This window comes from Leptodactylus fuscus, chromosome 11 (assembly GCF_031893055.1).
Source record: "Leptodactylus fuscus isolate aLepFus1 chromosome 11, aLepFus1.hap2, whole genome shotgun sequence".
Classification (NCBI taxonomy): domain Eukaryota; kingdom Metazoa; phylum Chordata; class Amphibia; order Anura; family Leptodactylidae; genus Leptodactylus; species Leptodactylus fuscus.
In genome coordinates this window covers 36342544-36363070 of record NC_134275.1, presented here as the reverse complement: position 1 = coordinate 36363070, position 20527 = coordinate 36342544, and the positions used below count along the sequence as shown (strand labels likewise).

Genomic DNA, 20527 nt, shown 5'->3' with positions numbered 1-20527 from the left:
GGGACATTAAACTATGTGGGGTCACTGCTGAGGGGACATTAAAATATGTGGGGTCACTGCTGAGGGGACATTAAACTATGTGGGGTCACTACTGAGGGGGCATTAAACTGTGTGGGGTCACTGCTGCTGAGGGATATTAAACTGTGGGGTCACTGCTGAGGGGACATTAAACTATGTGGGGTCACTGCTGAGGGGACATTAAACTATGTGGGGTCACTGCTGAGGGGACATTAAACTATGTGGGATCACTGCTGAGGGGACATTAAACTATGTGGGGTCACTGCTGAGGGGACATTAAACTATGTGGGGTCACTACTGAGGGGACATTAAAATATGTGGGGTCACTGCTGAGGGGACATTAAACTGTACAGGGTCACTGCTGAGGGGACATTAGCTTGACCAGGTTTGAGACCCCCGACATACATCATGGCAAATCTATATTCTACATAAGTGATATCTCTACTCCAACAATATATGTCTCAGGACCAATAGTCACCTCCATGAGGACTTGGACTACAGGGGGATTAGACAGCTCCACTATACGGATACTCCAATCAAAGAGATACCAAAAAATTCCTCACAAATTTCCCACAATTCGCGCACTACTAGAATGGCGCCTTCTACCATTGCAGTACAAAGCCCTAATCCACAGCGCCACCTGCTGGACACCAATGGTTTTAAAACTAAGGGAGTGACGCGCTATACTGTGATGTCACTCACATCTTGGAGGACTTCACCTTTGAACTCTCAGCCGCTCTAGCTGTTGCCACGGACTCTATGGTGATCCCGGCTGGACCCGGAGATGCAGCTTACGGTGAAAGCGTTGAAAGGAAAGGAGACCAGCCTGCAGGTGCCGGGGGTGCGGGGGGCTGTACGGGCTGCTATAGCAGGGGCATCCTCCTGGGGGCGCTCTCTGCTTCACTGATTGTTTCCCTATCCTGGTCATATAGTGCATTTCAGTTGTTTGTTTCTTGCTTGTGCCCACTTTTGGGAGGAGCCCTGATCTCTGTTTGCCAGGTATAGGGCACCGTGTTACCAGGTGACATGGGTATCTGTGCCAATGCCACATTGTACAACCAGGGGCCCATGATAGATGGTACATAGAAATGCATGGAGCCATGTAATGTGGCAATGACAGAGGGGTGAAGGTGGCATTTGGCAGATTTACATGGCACAGTCATTTACCTACCGTGTCCAGTCTACCATTGACGTCTGTTAGGTTGTCTTATAAATCGGGACTGCTAATGATGCCCTTTATCCAAGTACGTGCCCACACACCCACAAGGTAAAGATCAGTGCCCAATGACAGGGGTACTCAGCTAATTTTACTAAATATCCGTTAACGGGTTCTGCCATCAAGTAAAGGTGTGAGCTGGATATGTCCGGTATTTTTCGTACATAAAAAATGCGTCTGATTATAAAACGCACCCCAGGTTTAGAACAGAAATATTAGGAAGAAATATTTCCTAATGTGGCATTATACTGTCCAGAGGGATGACTGACGTGGCATTAAACTGTGCATGGGGGCGACTGAGGAGCAGTACACTGTGAGAGGGGGGGGACTGAGGAGCGCTACACTGTGAGAGGGGGAGACTGAGGAGCGCTACACTGTGAGAGGGGGAGACTGAGGAGCGCTACACTGTGAGAGGGGGAGACTGAGGAGCGCTACACTGTGAGAGGGGGAGACTGAGGAGCGCTACACTGTGAGAGGGGGAGACTGAGGAGCGCTACACTGTGAGAGGGGGAGACTGAGGAGCGCTACACTGTGAGAGGGGGAGACTGAGGAGCGCTACACTGTGAGAGGGGGAGACTGAGGAGCGCTACACTGTGAGAGGGGGAGACTGAGGAGCGCTACACTGTGAGAGGGGGAGACTGAGGAGCGCTACACTGTCAGAGGGGGAGACTGAGGAGCGCTACACTGTGAGAGGGGGAGACTGAGGAGCGCTACACTGTGAGAGGGGGAGACTGAGGAGCGCTACACTGTGAGAGGGGGAGACTGAGGAGCGCTACACTGTGAGAGGGGGCGACTGAGGAGCGCTACACTGTGAGAGGGGGCGACTGAGGAACGCTACACTGTGAGAGGGGGAGACTGAGCAGTGCTACACTGTGAGGGGGCGGGGTGACTGAGCAGTGCTACACTGTGAGGGGGCGGGGTGACTGAGGAGCACTACACTGTAAGAAGGGGCAACTGAGGAACACTACACTGTGAGAGGGGGAGACTGAGTAGCGCTACACTGTGAGAGGGGGAGACTGAGCAGCGCTACACTGTGAGGGGGGCGGGGTGACTGAGGAGCACTACACTGTGAGAGGGCGTGACTGAGGAGCACTACACTGTAAGAAGGGGCGACTGAGGAACACTACACTGTGAGAGGGGGAGACTGAGTAGCACTACACTGTGAGAGGGGGAGACTGAGAAGCACTGCACTGTAAGAGGGGGCGACTGAGGAACACTACACTGTGAGAGGGGGAGACTGAGTAGCACTACACTGTGAGAGGGGGAGACTGAGCAGCGCTACACTGTGAGAGGGGGCGGGGTGACTGAGGAGCACTACACCGTGAGAGGGGTCGACTGAGGAGCACTACACCGTGAGAGGGGTCGACTGAGGAGCACTACACCGTGAGAGGGGTCGACTGAGGAGCACTACACCGTGAGAGGGGGTGACTGAGGAGCACTACACCGTGAGAGGGGGTGACTGAGGAGCACTACACCGTGAGGGGGGGGGGGGGGGGACTGAGGAGCACTACACCGTGAGAGGGGGGGGGACTGAGGAGCACTACACCGTGAGAGGGGGGGGGACTGAGGAGCACTACACCGTGAGAGGGGGGGGACTGAGGAGCACTACACCGTGAGAGGGGGGGGACTGAGGAGCACTACACTGTGAGAGGGGGCGACTGAGGAGCACTACACTGTGAATGCGGGGGGCGACTGAGCAGCGCTACACTGTGAGGGCGGGGGCGACTGAGTAGCGCCACACTGTGAGGGGGGGGGGAGACTGAGCAGCGCTACACTGTGAGGGGGGGGGTGACTGAGGAATTCTTAATGCCCACGCACAAAATTAACATTAACAGTGGCCAGGAGGAACATTCTCCTCCCACCCACTGTCCTAAAGCCCTGATACCTTACACTAAGTGGCTGTAGGGGTGGGGGGTGGTCCGATGCTTCGTTCTGTTCTCACAGTGTTTGTAGAACAATGCGCTCCTGAATATCCGATCACTACTGTACTAAAGTGACATGAAGCTGTGAATTTAGTACATTAGTGATTGGGCCATTTGGGAGCGCGCTGCATCATAACTGACTAATACTGTGAGTTTCATGCACATGGTCGTGATCCATCTGGGAAATGCAGCCCACACACAGATCCTGCATGGAACACATTTCTGTGAAGGGCCACCTAAAGCCCCTCTGATTCACAAAACTAGTGACTGCGAACACTTGAGGCTTTATCTTCTGACTGACGAGACATTGTGACAAATAGACGCAAGCGTCACGACACTGCTTGACCCATGTGACAGCTGAGGTACAATCACAGGCCTTAGCAGTCCCCGATATCAGTCCGAAGACCTGCAGACAGCAGGGAGTCTCGCTGGAGCCCAGGAGAGGTAAGTAACACTATTTTTTTTTTTTCAATGTTTTCTCACCCGCCATGGGCCATCACTTATTATATTCTGGGGCATGAAAAGCCCCCACAGTATAATATCAGTCCCAGTTCGGACGTTTGCGAATGAAACCGCTAAACAAACCTTGAAAGACAAATCTTATTATGTTCGCCAACGCATACTGTAGAAAGGGCGTGGCCTAAACATTTGACATTAATTGTAATTGAAGTAAAATGCCTATTAATTTTGATTTGTCATACTCGCCCAGCCTTCGCCTGTATACACCAGCTCCCTGCAGGCAGAGGTGTACGGCACTGCTAAGGCCACTGACTGCTATCTTATTGTTATCGCAGAGTACAATGAAGTGTATGGGTACAACAACTCCTAATATTTTCTTCCTAATGGTTACTTCATTACTCCTGTGTTTGTCTTTTTCAGGTCTCTGAAGGTGACACAATTCTTGCAGTGAAAAGACTAGTGGAAGAAAAGTTGCAGGTGCCGGTGTCACAACAGCGATTGTTATTCAGGGGTAAAGCGCTGTCAGGTACTGACCAACCCAAATATTCCCTGTCTGAAATGTTAGTGCTTTATTGGGTATAGAGGACTTGGAACAGTTTACAGCACCTTTTTTTACCTATATGCGTCTCGCTGTGGATGACATATTGTGATTAGAGATGAGTGAGTACTATTCAAAACTCCAGTCTCCAGTTCCAGCACCCATAGGAATGAATGGAAGCGGCTGGCTTTCTTAAGGCTATTCCTATGTGTTAGGGAGAAAAAATGCAGTTATAATGATTGAATACATTAAGCTGAATTTTTCAGCTACTAAAGATTCAGCGGTGTGAACATACTCTTAGACATCATGCATATGTGTTTGGGGCCATAGAAATGAATGAGTTCCACTGGCCGTGCGCAGTGAGAGTGGATGCGTGACGTTAGAGTGCGTAATGACAGTGGTTGTATGTATTACAGGGAAATAAAACCCCTACTGCCAGGTTTCCCCGCAGATTACAGTGGATTACGAAAGGTCTTAGGGTAAGGCTTAATTCACACGTAAATTACGTGTGGCTTATTTTGGCAACGGAAAAAAAACGCTTCCTAATTAGGAAGCGTTTTTTGGACCTTGGCCCGCTTTTTGTGGAGCGTTTTTTTTTTGTAAAAAACAAAGGCCAGGCGGTTTTCCCATCCCTTAAAAGAGAACAGGCTGCAAAAAACGCATCTCGTTTTTTACTGCACGTTTTTTTGTATAAAAAAAAAAAAAAAAAAAAAGCGACGCAGTTTTATGCAAAAAAATGCGCAGTAAAAAAAACGTGCGTTTTGCGCTTCCCATTCACTTCTATTGCTTTCTTCAGGTGGAAAACGCTTGAAGAAAGGTCCTGTCGCTTCTTTTTTCGCCTAGCGGAAAAAAAAAACGCTAGCGGGAAAAAAAAAGCAAGCCCTCTACATAGACTATCATTGTATGGAGGAGGATTATGACGTGGATTCCGCTGTCAAAATCCGCCTCCATGTCCCCGTGTGAACTAGCCCTAACACATTGTGATCATCACATATTGTACGTTTTTGCAATTTTTTTTTCTAGACTGTAATATTGGTGATCTATCTGTAAGATAAGTTATTGATTTAAGATCAATGGCGCTCTAACATTTGGTAACGCCCATCTGCTTCACAGGCCAGTTCATCGGTCACACGGTACAGCAGCAGCTCAGTCCCATACAAGTGAATGGGGCTGAGCTGCAATACCAAGCAGAGTCGCTATACAATGTACGGCATTGTACCTGATAAGCAGTGAAGAGGTTGCAGCATTTGTTTGATCACTACCACTGATCGATCTGATTTTGATGATCTATCCTATTGTAGCTAACCAGTATCATAGTGCTAGAAAACCCCTTTAAGAAGCAGTAAGTGCAGAGTGTTCTTGTGCTATGCTTCCCTTTCCTTGTGAGAAACCTCTCTGCCAGTCCTGTAAACAGGAAGTAATGTCGCTTGTGTCATACTTTTACTTTTTAGATGAGCATAGTCTTTCTTATTATTCTATTGGGCCTGGTGCAAGACTGAACCTAATGGTGAAGGAACGATCATCACTGGAGGTCGGAGGGAACACAGTTTGGAAGTCCCTAGCCGTCATCCTGGGGAAGCACTTTAGCCCTTCTGATGCAGAGAGAGTTCTGGAGTATGTACAAAAGGTAACTAACTACAATGGAAATGGATTAAAGGGGCTCTCCATCTTCTGATAAGGAAGTATTAAAGGAGTTGTCCAGTCCCAAAGGGTATAGGTCATCTGTATGTGATCTATGGTGATGGATATCCCGACCCCGCTCAGACTAGCTGTTTTTTACTTTTTACCCTTTTCACCTCCTCCGGCCTAATCTAAAAAAAATATATATATATATTAGCCTGGACCACCTCTTTAATTGCCTTAACTTGCCTATACTTTCACATGTATAGTGATAACAAGTATGAGATAGCTCTTGGCACTTATAGGGCGATAGTGTTTACTCCTAACACCCCCCCCCCCCCCGATCAGCTGTTTGCAGGGCCTGCTACGCATTGGATCCAGCTACACAGCTATATATGGTCTAGTGGCAATGCCCTGTTACTGCAGCTCTTTTCCATTATCTTGAAAAGGAGTAAATGGTCCAGGTACGGCTCAGTAAGTAGTAGACACTTGTAGTACAACAGTCATCAGTATCTGAATAGTGGGTGTCCAATACACAGGACCTTTACAGATCAGCTGCACAAAGCTCATACTTCACAAGCAAGATCAGTGAAGGTCCAACACCAGGACCCCCCACATATAATCTGCTAGGTTAAGTGCCAATTCCACTTCACAGGCCAGTGATGTCACATGGCCTGTTTGTAGCTCAGTGAATGAGGCTGAGCTTAGTATCCAGTGAAGGGGCTGCATCACACACCTGAACACTGCGGTCCCTTCAAACACAGGTGGTGGTATCTAAACAATAGGTTGTAATCCATTTCACTAAAAAAAATGTAGCTGAGCATTCACTATCAGCACCAAAGCCTCAGTGTGTGAGCAAGATCTAGTGGAGTGCTGTGCTCATCTGTACCTTGTATTTCTCATTTCCAGGACTACGAGCGCAGTCTATCTCTTCTCAGCCTGGATGACATTGAACGACTGGCTACACGTATACTTCACCCACAGCTGCCAGAAGCCATAGATCTCGGATTCCTGGACTGATAGAACAAAACCCAGCCCCTCACGCCATTACTACCCTCTCCTGTACAGAGCTACTGAATAGGATCACAACTGTAATAAAGATACCAAATGACCAGGAGCTGAGTCCGGGAAACTTTTTTCTTTTTTTTTTTTTTTTATTATGTTGCTTATTAAGACAAAAGCAACATATGGGCGATTTCCATAAATCTTTGGCATGCTGGTTGGCAGAGCACGGTACATGTAATGTGTAAGGCACTTGTCATCATATAATAGCTGCATAGAAAGAAATCTTTACACAAAATGTTTTATACAAAAAATAGTAATTTGTCATCAATTTCAAAATGTGCAAAAACTTAGTAGAATTCATTAAAATATATATTATGTACATGTAAACATAATGTATCACTATATACACACAGCCTCATGTATCAGAACAGTCTCCATTCACATCACTGGAATCTGATTGGGTGCCCAAAGTACACCGTATTTGTCCCTGAGGATTTCACCTAATTGCCCATAGCAACCAGACGAATAACACTGCAGGACATAAAAAGGCTTTTTTCCATTTCGGCCCTCGTATCACAATTATCAATGTCTAATATATATCATGTACATATATAATCAAAAATATAGAGTGTGTGTGTGTGTGTGTATATATATATATATATATATATATATATATATATATATACACTGTATCTGTATAAAGAGTACATGTAAAAATTACCTTTGTGTCATAAGATAATATAATATATGATAGCAACCAATGGTAAGATTAAATAACATACGGGTAGGTTCACACTACCATTGAACGTAAGTTCAATATAATAGGGTCCATTAAAAAAACACAAAAAAAACCCCTGACACCTAATGGATGTAAATATGTGTGGGTTTCATAAGGAGTAAACTCTGTTTGATTCAGATGACCTTAAGTTGGCAATCTGCGGGTCTGGGTTCTGGTGCCAGGCTCCCTATAAAGAGAGTCTACCACCACTGAAATCTCTTCTAAACCACTTATATGCGAGTTAGTGCCACAGTAAACATATTTTTTTCTATTACGTCAAAGTGCAGTCTTGCTACTGAGAAAAGAAAGTTTTAATCTGCATGCAAATGAGCTGTTTGGTGCACTCCGTCAGAACACCAGATTTCAGTAACCACCTAGCGTCTTCCCCTAACTTAATAATGGTAAAAGTGGAAGCTCTGACAGATACAGCCACCCCTGGGTGCACCAGACAGCTCATTCACATACAGATTAAAAATAGATTTTTCTCTACAGCGAGATTGCACTTTGACACAAATTTGGCATGTCCACAATAATGGCTTTCAAGCAGTTTAGGTGGTGGTAGACTCCCTGTAAGGGGGTGGTGAAGCCTTTCAGCATTTATCCTTTGGCTAGGTTACAAATTCTGAATCAGTTGCATCTGACTGCTAGTACGTCTGGTCTTTTCAATAAGACATGTAGGACCACACACACACACAACTAAAGAGTAGCAGTTACAGGATATCATGCTGACGACAACCAAGTGCTATACTGCTTCAGTCACCACCATAGAGTCTGAACAAAGTGATAGCGCAACTCCTCCATTCAGTGCTTATCTACAGTCTTGTTACTAGGCCAAGAGCTTGGAATACCCACATAAACCTATCTGAAGTTTTCCTTCCAAAAGATGCTTTCTTTGTACTATAAGGCCTGGACTGGAAATTGCCAAAAATTGTATTTCATGAAAGGTGAACTATCTGCTTGTTATATAGATGTCTTCCCTGTACTGTTAGCAAGATATCACTGCCACGTCTTAGGTTATGACACTATCCCCCATCCCCCCCCCCCAAGGGTTTTCCTGAATGCCAGACAGCATAGGTTAACTAGCTATAGCAAACCCAAGACCATATAACACTGATGTTTTCTAGTTTTACCTGCATACTGTCTTATGTTTACCCATCTCAGGGCTAAAACAAAATGTGAACCAATGAAGATTTTCCAGGTGACAGCCATCAGCAACACCCATATATGGCACGTGACCCTGATCTCTATAAAGAAAAGCAGCACCGATTTCAAGTTCAAGGAACAATACTGTCATTGTCCTCAAATATCCTGAAGACCACGGTTCATACTAGGTGGACTGGGGCTGAATGTGAAGATTTTATATTGCGCTTTTTCCTGCTTCTGTACTGTCGCCAGGCCCTTTGAATAACCACAGCAGCTTGTTTTTTGCGCTGGAAGAGTTGCTTCCTCGCCTTCTCCCTCTCCACCAGTTGCAGTCTTGCTTCCAGTGGAATCAGTTCAATGTCTAGCTGCTGCCAGTCAATAGCACTTTGACCAAGCTTTGAAGATTCTTTAGGGATTGGGATGGCCAGTGTCCTCCTAAAACTAATATCACTAGAGAGCGAGGAGGATAACATTTTCCCTTCTATTTCTCCATGTTTAATCCTCCTAGTGTGGGAACCAGAAGAACTACGATGGACCTTTCCCAGAGACCTTTTGTCCTCACACTTGACCAGTTTTCCAGTTGTGGGTCTTTGTCTACTTCGGGCAGAGAAACTTCGTTCTTGCTGTTTTTCTTTCTTTGACGTTTCTCCACATTGGACAAAATGATCTATATTTTCCGTTGAGACAACTAGATCAGTAGATTCTCTTTTTTTCATCGCTCGTGATTCTATAATATTATAGGCTCCCAGCTTTTGGGTAACCACTTCGATATCCTCTCTTTTATTCCTATGTGTCTTGGAGCTTTTTATTTGCTTTTGTGCGGCTTCCTCTTTATTTTCAGAAGCTTCTTTTTCAAGCACGACTGATCTATTTCTACCACCTCTATCGCTTGTCTCTAACTGTACAGAAGAGCCAGAACCTTCTCTACCGCCCTTGTGTGATTTCCTAAGACTCTCCATGTGACTATGGTGTATTTTTTCAGGTGTGGTGACACTGCTGCCTTCTCTTTTATGTTTACTACATTCCTTATTGTCATCTTGTTTGGTAATTGGGTCATCTTTAAGATGTGGCTCCTCAGAATGTAGTGCTAGAGGTGGAGAACTTGCTTTTCTGGGGCTAGATCTTGGCACCACGCAAATCTCTCTGGGCCTTGGAGATGTGAATCCGTCTTTAGTCACTTGGTTGTGGCGCTCTTTATGCTTTGTACTATTAGTAAGCACTTTTGCTTCTTTGCTTTCCTTACTTTGCTCTTCCTTCTGGTCCATTATGACTTCTGATGTTTTAACCTGTTTTTCTTCTTTCTGCCCTTGTTGACTGCTTCTTACTCTCCTTTTATTTTCGCCCTCTCGTTTTTTGGCAGCTGCATCTTTTCGCAGCTGCTCATGTTTCATCAACAGGTTTTTCCCCTCCCTAAAAGCCCTCCGTTCTTTGTGACCTTTGTAGACTGCTTGTATTTTGGAGGCAGCAATATCTTGTATTGCAGCAATGGAGAGGGCACCATGTTCAAGCATAAACTGTATGACTTCCTGATGCCCACCGAGCAAAGCGTAGTCCAGAGGTGTGTACCTTTCCTCAGTGCTTTCCATTTGGTTAGGGAAAGCATTATAGTGTAGGAGCAGTTTTACTGCATCTAAGTAGCCATTGTTGCAGGACCAGTGTAAAGCTGTGCGTCCATTCTTATCTTGGATGTTAGGATCTGCCTTGTTTTCCATTAACACTTCCATGCAACCAATGTAGCCTCCGTAAGCTGCACAGTGCAGTGGAGTTCTGCCTTCATAGTCCTGGGCATTAGAGTTAATATTATTTTCTATAAGTATCTGGCATACGTTGGCATTGCCTCCTAATGCTGCCCAATGGAGTGGAGAACGTCCATCCTTGTCTATCAGATGAACTTTAGCACCGCCTTTAATTAAAGTAGAGATGACCTCCCTGTGACCCATTTCGCAAGCTCTGAAGAGTGCGGTGTGCTTCATGACATCTGCAGCATCAACCTGGGCACCACTGTCTAAGAGAATGCGCACAGTACTTATCTGCCCAGATAAGGAGGCCGCGTGAAGCGCAGTGCCACCATATTTATCTGTTCTATTTATCTCAAGTTCTGGGTCAAGCTCCAACATAACTTTTAGTGCCTCGTCGCTGCCTTTCCCGGCAGCCCACATAAATGCAGTCCGACCCTCTAAATCTGCTTCATCCCTCACAGAAAGATGTGTGAGTAAAACCCGTACGGTATCAGGGCAGTTTCCCTGCGCCGCATAATGCAGAGGTGTCGCTCCTTGACTGTCGGAAGGGATGTTAGGAGAACGATTCCTTTCCAGAAGGAGATTGGCAATAGGAGTGTAACCTAGTAGTGCTGCCCAGTGTAGTGGAGTACGGAAGAGATTGTCATACGGTGCCACGTTACATCCACGGTAGGATGTAAGGAGACGAACCACTTCTTGATTTCCATCACCGACAGCAAGGTGTAAAGGAGTGCGTCCTTCGTAGTCTTGCCAGTTGAGTAAAGACTCTGTTGGGGCTGCTTCTAGTAAACAACGTACTGTCAGGGCAGCTTCTGGGTCTTTATGGCCAGCTGCCCAGTGTAGTGGGATCTTCCCCTCTTGGTCAGGAATGCCAATATTGGATCCATGCCTGACTAACAACCTGACGTGGCGTGGGCGGTTGTAATAGGCACTCCAGTGCAGCGCGGTTTGTTTCCTTTGGTCCTGAGCGTCTACTTGCCCAGGTGGAGTGTGCTTCAGCAGAAGGGCCAGACAGCGGGTATCTTGGTGACGGGTGGAGAGATGTAGCGCTGTGATGTCACGTAGGTCACGGTGTGTGCAGTCAGCCCGGCGAGACAGGAGAAGTTTCAGCAGGCGATGGTTGCCGGTCTGAGCAGCCAAGTGCACCGCCGTCCTGCCGCTTCTATCGGAGTGATTCACCTGGGCTCCATGGCGGAGAAGAGCTTCAGCACACGCCCTGCGGTCACCCAGCACGCTGTACATCAGTGGAGTCCTCCCAAGCTGGTCCTCCTGGTCAGTAAGATCTGGACTGGAGCCAATAAGACGCAGCAAAGTGGCCTTGTCGCCTGTCACGGCAGCTGCATGGACGGGGGAGGCCAGGGAAGAGCCCTGGGGGGGGCTACTCATCTTTGTCACAGCCGAATTCCCCAGCACAGCGTCAGAGCAGGACAACTATTACAAGCCTATGGGCTCTATGGAAACAGCAGCCGCTCTTGTCACAGTGCAGACCGCGCGGCCTTATTAGCCGGTATTCTCATCTCTATGGCAACGGCCGTTCTAGCCACCGTGGCCGCAATCTATGGTGGAGAGTTGCGCATGCGCTCTGAGCACGTTCGACGCAGCAGCTTCTTGCCATGTGACCGGTGGAGTGTGACCTCGGAAGGATCATTTGCACACAGCTGTCATGGCGGCCGGATCTCTGCCAGCCTCTATGGCTCCGTACTTCCCGGGGTACCGGCCGTTTGACCCCGAGTCTCTGGGCTTGGGGGCTGGATTCCGCCTCACGTCCTTCTCCGATATGAAGGGCTGAGGCTGTAAAGTCCCGCGGGAGACTCTGCTCAGACTCCTGACGGGACTGGAAGATGGGGAGCCCAGCGAAGGGGGCGGCGGGGACCCGGAGAGCTCCTGTGCGATGCCGGAAGGAGGGAACCCGAGGCTGGGTGAGCAGGCAGCGGCTATGTGTTACTGGCAATGCGGCTTAAGGCAGTCGGTGCGGTGATAGAGCGTGACTTAGAGGGGGTTTCCATTCATATCTATCGTATGGCAGGGAGTAAGTGCTCGCTGGGGGGCTGATCACTGGGACCGCCAATGATCGGACTGGTGTTGTGCATGTGTGACCACCGCTGTTCTGTCAGTACAATAGAAGTTTTTGGGGACACCTTTTTGTCATTCACTGAGTTTGGGACCACAGAGGTGTGTAACCGCTTACTCCACTCTCCCTGTTTAGAAGTACTTGCACGCTTAGCAAAGCCGAGTATGCATGTGTATGGGGCTGGAGAGCCATAGCTGATGGCTAAATAAGCCTGGAGTAATGCAGAAAGGTGTCCGGTCCCTCCAGTGTGAGGGTGGTTTGTGTAGTTGCTCTTTCCTCTGGCTAGTAGATGAGGGACCACCTGAATAGGGACCACCCTCTATTAAAGGGGTTTTCTGGTAACAAGAAGTAACTCCCAATCCACAAGAGCTGATCAGTGGAGACCTGACTGCTGGGACCCCAACTGATAACAAGCTTGCTTTGCACCCCAGGTTTAATTAAGCAACAGTGCGGGAACCTCCAGAGACAGCCAACTGCAATGGTGGATGAACTGCCTGATCTGCTGCCCCACATAAACTGGAGGGCAAAACTCCACAGTTCTCATGATCGGTGGGGCTTTTAGTGGTTATACCCCCACCTGTTTGTTACCGGAGACTAGAGCTACCATTGGTAAAAATATTGTCTGACGTTAGGTTCACACTTGCATTCGGGTTTCCGTTGCTTCGCTTTCTCGTAGACTATAATGGGGTCCACCAGATTTCTGCCTGAAAAGTCCTTCTTCTCACTTACTAAGAACAGTATAGCATTAGAAAAACATGGCTGCTTTCATTCAGAAATAGCACCACAGCTGTCCATGGATTGTGTCTGGTGTTGAAGTTTACATCCATTGTAGTGAATTTTCTAACGCCATCTGTGGACAAGTGTTGCACTGTTTATAGGATGGACTTTATCCAACCAAATCCACTATGTTGCTATGTCTTTTTGGGGAAAAAGCACATTTTCTGTTTTCTCTAATCCCATACAACTTCCTGTGCAGATGTTCCTAAATTCGTTCACGTTTTTCCCTTGTAGGTATTGGTATGGACTCCTGTGTAATCCCTCTAAGACACCGAGGGCTATCCCTTGTTCAGACCACTGACTTCTTCTATCCATCTGTAGAGGACCCTTACATGCAGGTGAGGAAAGAGTTAACATATTCACCATGCTATTTTGGATTAGTGATTCCTGTTTACAGCCCCAGGGGCATTAGATCTGCTGAGTCACCATGATACACTGGTAGTCAGAGGGAATGTGCTTACAAGGGATTTTATGCTGGTTGTCACATAGGTCTGTGTCTGCCGCTGCTGTGCTTGCCTTTGTTCATTGTTCAGGGTTTTGGTTCTTTTCCTATAAAAATGCTTGCTTTAGAGGGCGGACAGCAACTCTGTTTTGAAGTCTCTGTGTTTGCTGCACTGTATCTACTAGGAACTATTAAAAAAAAACCAAACAAACAAGAAAACTTGATAATTTCTTGTTTTTTTTTATATTTCCAACCCACTGGCTAACACGGTACAACAACGAACATTTTCCTTATACTAGGAACTAAGCAGGATGCATTCTACTGCATGTACACACGCATGTGCTAACCGTGTTTTTACAGCTTGCGCACCGATGCATTATATTCTAATGGATCCATACACACGCCTATGTATTATCACAGGTCTGTTATGGGGCTGAGAGCCCAGGCCAAAACTTGAGACAGGTCGTATATCTGTGTGTTTTGTGGTTGGGCTCGTTGAAGGACGTTAATGGAGGCGCAGGCGACAGACTGATATCATCCATGTGCCCTTTTACTACACATCCAGCCTTAGTCTGAGACAAATCAAAGGACTGCTTTAGGTAAAACACTGTGCCCTTGCGCCTTGTACCAACCCTTTAGGCTTTGCATTAAAACCTATTACAAATGAATAAATCCGATTCTGGTGATGCTTTCCTGCCTCCGGTCCATATGTTGGGGCCAATTTTACAAAGTCCATTTGCCTGCAAACTGAACTTTATGCTAGCTTGGGTAGATTTCAGGCATCATTATGCACATACATCGACGTAAATGATATTAAATCTAGTGCAACGCCGGTGAAAGTGACATGAGTTGCACAAATCTAATTTGCAAAATGTATTACTTTTATGACTTGTATGCCAGAAACTTGGTGTACAATGCATGGTAAATCTGCCTCATAGTGTCTGAGTGCTAAAACTGACCTATGAGCACAGCTCCCGTTTTGGTAGACTCAAGCCATTTGTGTATTACATGGCTGGCCATTGGAATGGCCCCCATATATTATCACATCACCTCTTTGCAGCAATTGCTGGGGGAGATGCCTGGATGGTTGTGGTCTGCATAGCAAAAGTCTTTATTGTTAAGCTGGTGATCTACAGATCAGCTGACCAAAGCAGCGCCTTAGTGAATGCCGATTCTGCTTTCCAAGCCATGTGATGTCACTTTTATCGGTCACGTCACATGCCTGCAGCTCAGTCCCATTCAAGTGAATGGGCTATGCTGCAATACCAGGCACACCCATTATACAATTGAAATCTCTGGTTCAGATCCGTCAAAAATTTACAGATGAAAAAGTCTTGCAAGCCCAAATTTTTCTTCTCATTATAGTCAGTGAGGTCCTTTGGGCTCCATTTGTGTCTGTCCTAGAACAGATCTGTTTTTCTGGTCATTTGGTGTGAATGTAGCGTAACTAGTGAGGAAGCGGTAGTGGTTCCTCTGGGTGCTGCAGGATCTTTGAGGAGCAGATTGGTGGGGGTGCCAGATCCCGCCAATCTGATATACTGTACATGAGCTATTCTTAGGATACTTCCTACTGCTAACTCCATTTCTGACAGCCAAATATGCAACAAAAAAGCAGCTATTCTGCAACGTGGGGCCTCGGCCTGAACTTCCCTGCAGCCTGTCAATTAGGTTAATATCCCTATAGAACAATAGGACATATCCAGTATGGGTTCAGAATGCTGAATTGCTCTTGATGTCTTTCCCAAACCACATTAACCTTATTCGCAATGTTTAACCTGTTGCGAAATCTGCGGCTTCAGGGTTTCCACAGTCTCTTCACCTCCTGTCTCGCAACCAGCTACGATCTGCTGTTAATAGTTCAGCCAAATGTCCTTGATCATGAGAGTTTATAGAAGGTGACCGAGAGAGAACCTTGGTGTGTGCTATTGCAGTTCATAGTAATTTATTGATCTGGTAAGGATGGCAGTATTCGGTCAGACCCCACTTTTCTTGGTTGGATGGATATTAATCATGTGACATGGACCCCTTTGCTTTGTTTCAGGGTCGTATTGCCTGTGCTAACGTGCTGAGCGACCTCTACGCCATGGGAATTACAGAATGTGACAACATGCTGATGCTGCTGAGTGTCAGTCAGAAGATGACTGAAGAGGTGAGTTTGTAAAATGGTTTCTTGATCCATGGGAATATTTTTGGGTGTCAGATCTCCACTGATCAGCTGGTTGAAGATCCCTCAGTGTGTGGATGAGCACTGCGGCCTTTTCACTGAATACCAAGCACAGTGTTGTACCCATTGTTGGGTTTGTGCTTGGTGTTGCAGTTCAGCCTATTCAGCCGATGTGATGTTATTGGCGCAGTGAAGAGGGTCATGAGCACTGCAGATTGGGAGGGGTCCTGAGTGTCTGATACCCACCGATCATAGGATAACTATAGGTCATCATACGTCTTAGAAAATCTCTTTAAGGACGTGATACGGTTAAGTGTCTCCCCAACGACAGCTCATTTGGGACACGTTATCACTATGTGCAGACTGTTGTTGCCACCAACTGGGGAGCTTGAATTACAGAGTGGGGGGGGGGGGGGGGGGGCAGTTCCTCTGAACCTACTTTACAACCTTACATAATCCCACATCCTATCACAGTACATCGCCATGTAATGTCGTTGACCAACCTTAGAGCGGGTATTGTAGAGAGTTTAACTCTTTGACTTCCAGACTATAACAGACAAAATAGGACAGACTTATTAATACAGTCTAAACTTAAAATCTTACAATAAACCATTGTAGACTTCGTCCAATATATCAAAGTGTGTAAAGCTGAATGATAAATCTGATGCATCTTTAGCCATTCTAGTCTGACTTATAACAGTGTATTAATTTTCTTAGCTCTTGACAAAAAGCTCCAAAAGTTTGGCACGTTTTTGGGGCATGGTATCACGTCTTAATCTCCACCCCTCCCAGCAAGTTTCTAAAAATGTTAGTTATGGTGTGTGTATGAGTAAATGGAGTATGTATGCCAGTTTTTTTTTTTTATATTGATTTTATGTTCACAACCCCTTTAGCAGGAGTGAAGTTGCTGCGCAGCAGTCTAGTACATCATGATAGATGACTTGGCCAGTCCATGATTTAGGAACATTGTTGGAGCCTGACTTAAAGGGGTTCAAGAATAACTCTAAATGGCATAAAGGAGTACTCGCCCTGCTCATCCCATAACATTCCTGCCCTGACGCTCACTGGGTACCCGCTGATCTTTACCTCCTGGTCCTGTCTTGGGGCACAGGAAATACTTCCTCAGCCAATCACTTGCACTGTGCTCATTTCCTGTATGCCAAGACGGACTAGCTGGTCAGCTTCAATATGGGAGTGCCTGGGGATCACTGAGTAGAGTCAATAATCTTCTGCCAGCAAACAACCCCTTTAATGTGCATTTACCATCTGTGATGGGTCTTGCTTGGTTAGTACTGACACTTAAATCTGTTCCAGGAACGGGAGAAGGTAACACCCCTGATGATTAAAGGTTTCAAGGATGCAGCTGAGGAGGGAGGCACCTCTGTCACTGGAGGCCAGACTGTGGTCAATCCGTGGATCATCATTGGAGGAGTGGCAACGGTTGTTTGTCAGTCAAATGAATTTATTATGTAAGTTTCTGTATTTTGGGGGGGGGGGTTTCATTGTATTTTTCCAGGACCTATATTTGGGGAATAGATCATCAATATCTGATGAGTGGGAGTGACATCATGTGGCCTTTTTGCATCTGTAGTCCATTCAAGTGGCTGAATTGCAATACCAAGCACAGCCACTATGCCATGCGCTGTGCTTGGTGAAGAGACTGCAGTACCCATCCAAATTTTAAGATCTCTTCCGCTAGGTGCTTGATAGCCAAGTTTTGGTGGCAACCCGCCCCTCCGGCACTTGAGGAGTTGTACTCTAGGATTAGGGCCGTGCAGTGACTGGAGTATTTGACAGCTTTGCTTAATAATGAAGAGTAAGATGTAGAATGGCCAAGGACCAGGTGAATGTGTTTTCCTGAGCATTGCACCACCTTCAGTCAGCTCATAATGGGGGGTGCTAGGATCTGATGTTGACATCCTATAATGATGGGTCATTACTATAATTGTCTCTTTAACTTGGATGAATACTTAAAGATGAGGTGACATGTTGCAGTGTTTCTGTGAGGTGTGTCCTCGGGCTAAAGCAATGTGATGTCTTTTGTTAGGCCACACAACGCTGTTCCAGGTGACGTCCTTGTGCTGACAAAGCCTCTAGGGACACAGGTAGCTGTGAATGCTCACCAGTGGTTGGATAATGTAAGTCCCATGATCTAATAATGGCTAGCAGATCTTCATCAGGATCATTTCTGAGAATTAACACCAACAATCTTGATCTATTCTTCCATTAGCCTGAACGCTGGAATAAGATCCGTCTGGTGGTGACCAGAGAAGAGGTTGAGCTGGCATATCAAGAGGCCATGTTTAATATGGCTACTCTGAATCGCACAGGTGTGTAAAGCTGGACGACAAATCTGACGCATCTTTAGACTTTCTAGTCTGACTTGACAGTCTATTATTTCCTCACAAAGCTGAACAAACTTCTTTTTATGTTGTGAGCAACCTCTCGCATTCATTTTCTGAGATGCCGTACATTTGTCTGGGGTTTTTTTTTTTGTTTTTTTGTCTTTTCTGGTTAAATATATAAAAACTTAGGTTGTCCAATTTTTTTTTTTCCTGTGACCTGTCCTTGGGATCATTGTGGTTCGAATGACCCTCCACCAACCAGCTGTTTACGAAGGCTGACTGTACCAAATCTATACAGTAGATGGAGCTGGAAGCAGATATGTAGTGGCTGTATTGCTTATATCACATAAAGGGGTTATCTGCTTTCTAACATTAAAGATAGACCAACGGGCAGATCAATGGTGCTCAGACAGCGTGACTTGCAGAATTATTTACATACCGTGAGCCGTGCTGCTCACTCGCTGTACAATCTGTGGTGTTATCCCATTGTAAACTATGAGCTCCTGATATGTAAACAATATCTGCAGGGGTCTGACACTTGGGTACCCCCCCCCCCCCGCTAATCTAATATCGTTGGCCTATCTTAAGGATAGGTTAGAAATCGAATAACCCTTTAAGTAAATGACCACTTCACTGTAAGCAGCAGTCAACTTCCGGCTGCTACTTTGATAACTTGATATTAAACATCTATCCTGAGTACAGATCATCAGTATCAAAAAGCTGGAAACACCCTTTAGGCTAAGGCCCCACATTGCAGAAACGCAGATTTTTTTGATTTTTTTTTTTTAAAGATTTTGCTGCGGTTTTTTGAGCCAAACTCTGCAGTAGATTGAAAAGGAATAGAAGATATAAAGGAAGCTTTTAGATGTTTCCCTTTTATTAAAGCCACTCCTGACTTTGGCTCAAAAAACCGCAGTAAAAGCTGAGTTTCCACAACATGGAGGCCTTAGCCTTAAGGAGATTATCCAAGATTAGAAAATATGGCTGCATTCTACTCAGGATTTGTTGGTCACATGGTAATGCTACTGCACAGTAAGTGGTGCCATCACAATTGATGGGGGGAGGGGGGGCCCTTTGGGGCCCCCACCAATAAGAATGAAGAGGCTGTAAATGGGGTTGTTCCTTGCACAATGGGGAGCAGGGGTACTTCTGTACAGGGGGTGGAGAAGAGTCAAATGGATGTTAATTTTCAGGATTGGGGAGGGTCCCAGTGATTCCCACTATTGGCATAGCCTATAAATATACCATTTCTGAGAAAGGAATACCCCTTTAAGTATCCACTCTTAACTTTTTGTCCTGTAACTTTTTCAGCCGCGGCATTGATGCACACATTTAATGCCCATGCTGCCACGGATATTACTGGTTTTGGGATTTTGGGTCACGCTCAGAACCTGGCACAGGAGCAGCATTGTGAAGTTAACTTTGTTATCCACAATTTACCAATTATCGCCAAGATGGCAGCCATCACAAAGGCATGTGGAAATCGGTTTGGATTGCTTCAAGGAACGTCTGCAGAGACTTCCGGTGAGTGTTCAATAGTTGTAACTTTCTGGATGTCATTATAGTGGGCAGGAATTTGGATTACTGGAATAGGGGAGGAATGACTTATCCTGCAGCTTTCTAATGTGAACGTTTGCTTATCAAGGTGGTCTACTCATCTGCCTTCCGAGGGAGCAAGCTGCTCGCTTCTGTGCCGAGATAAAATCACCAAAGTATGGAGAGGGACATCAAGCGTGGATCATTGGTATAGTAGAAAAAGGAAACCGCTCAGCTCGAATTATTGAAAAGCCACGGATTATTGAAGTAACCCCGCGTGGTGCTGGGACCAGTGACAGCAGCTCCACACCAGCTCTAGATGGACCTTGCTAAACTGGAACGCAAAATGGTGCCTCAGGTTTCTTGGATTAATTTTTTTTTTTTTTTGTGAGGGGGTTAAACGGCCAAAACTACTGGAATCAAGTCTTATCTGGATTGGAAGAAATGGCAGAATGTAATTTAATTTTGATCAAGAACTATGAAATCTCTCAAAGCCCTTCCATAGAGATCGCCTCCACTCTAGCGCCTAGGTCTGAGCAGCTGGGCCTGTGAGTTCTGGAGAAGGGATTGGTCGCCATCTATACCCTCCTCTATTAATGACGTCTCTTCCTGTAAAACCCAGTGTGGGGCTGGAGGTGACTGATGTGTAGTCAGGTGGGGGGTAGGATGGTTGTCAAATCCTAGGATTTGGGTTTTTAGATGGTTTTTCAATAAACAGTCTCTTACTGAAGGTGTTTTGCTATCTTATAGCAGA

At 46.1% G+C, this 20527-nt stretch overlaps 3 protein-coding genes across 3 annotated transcripts; 2 read left to right on the top strand and 1 right to left on the bottom strand.

The window, feature by feature from the left end:
- Positions 1 to 721: 721 nt before the first annotated feature.
- Positions 722 to 6885, top strand: UBL4A (ubiquitin like 4A). Its single transcript, XM_075260418.1, has 4 exons — positions 722 to 850; positions 4036 to 4141; positions 5605 to 5780; positions 6683 to 6885. Exons 1-4 carry the CDS (start codon positions 803 to 805, stop codon positions 6791 to 6793), a joined length of 441 nt encoding a protein of 146 aa, XP_075116519.1. The 5' UTR covers positions 722 to 802; the 3' UTR covers positions 6794 to 6885.
- Positions 6886 to 8615: 1730 nt separating this feature from the next.
- On the bottom strand, positions 8616 to 11952 carry INVS (inversin). The gene has a single exon (XM_075260343.1). It carries the CDS (start codon positions 11822 to 11824, stop codon positions 8879 to 8881), a length of 2946 nt encoding a protein of 981 aa, XP_075116444.1. The 5' UTR covers positions 11825 to 11952; the 3' UTR covers positions 8616 to 8878.
- Positions 11953 to 12065: 113 nt separating this feature from the next.
- Positions 12066 to 20503, top strand: LOC142184656 (selenide, water dikinase 2-like). Its single transcript, XM_075259695.1, has 8 exons — positions 12066 to 12357; positions 13521 to 13624; positions 15770 to 15877; positions 17207 to 17361; positions 17940 to 18030; positions 18123 to 18222; positions 19549 to 19761; positions 19883 to 20503. Exons 1-8 carry the CDS (start codon positions 12102 to 12104, stop codon positions 20104 to 20106), a joined length of 1251 nt encoding a protein of 416 aa, XP_075115796.1. The 5' UTR covers positions 12066 to 12101; the 3' UTR covers positions 20107 to 20503.
- The last annotated feature ends 24 nt before the right edge of the window (positions 20504 to 20527 follow it).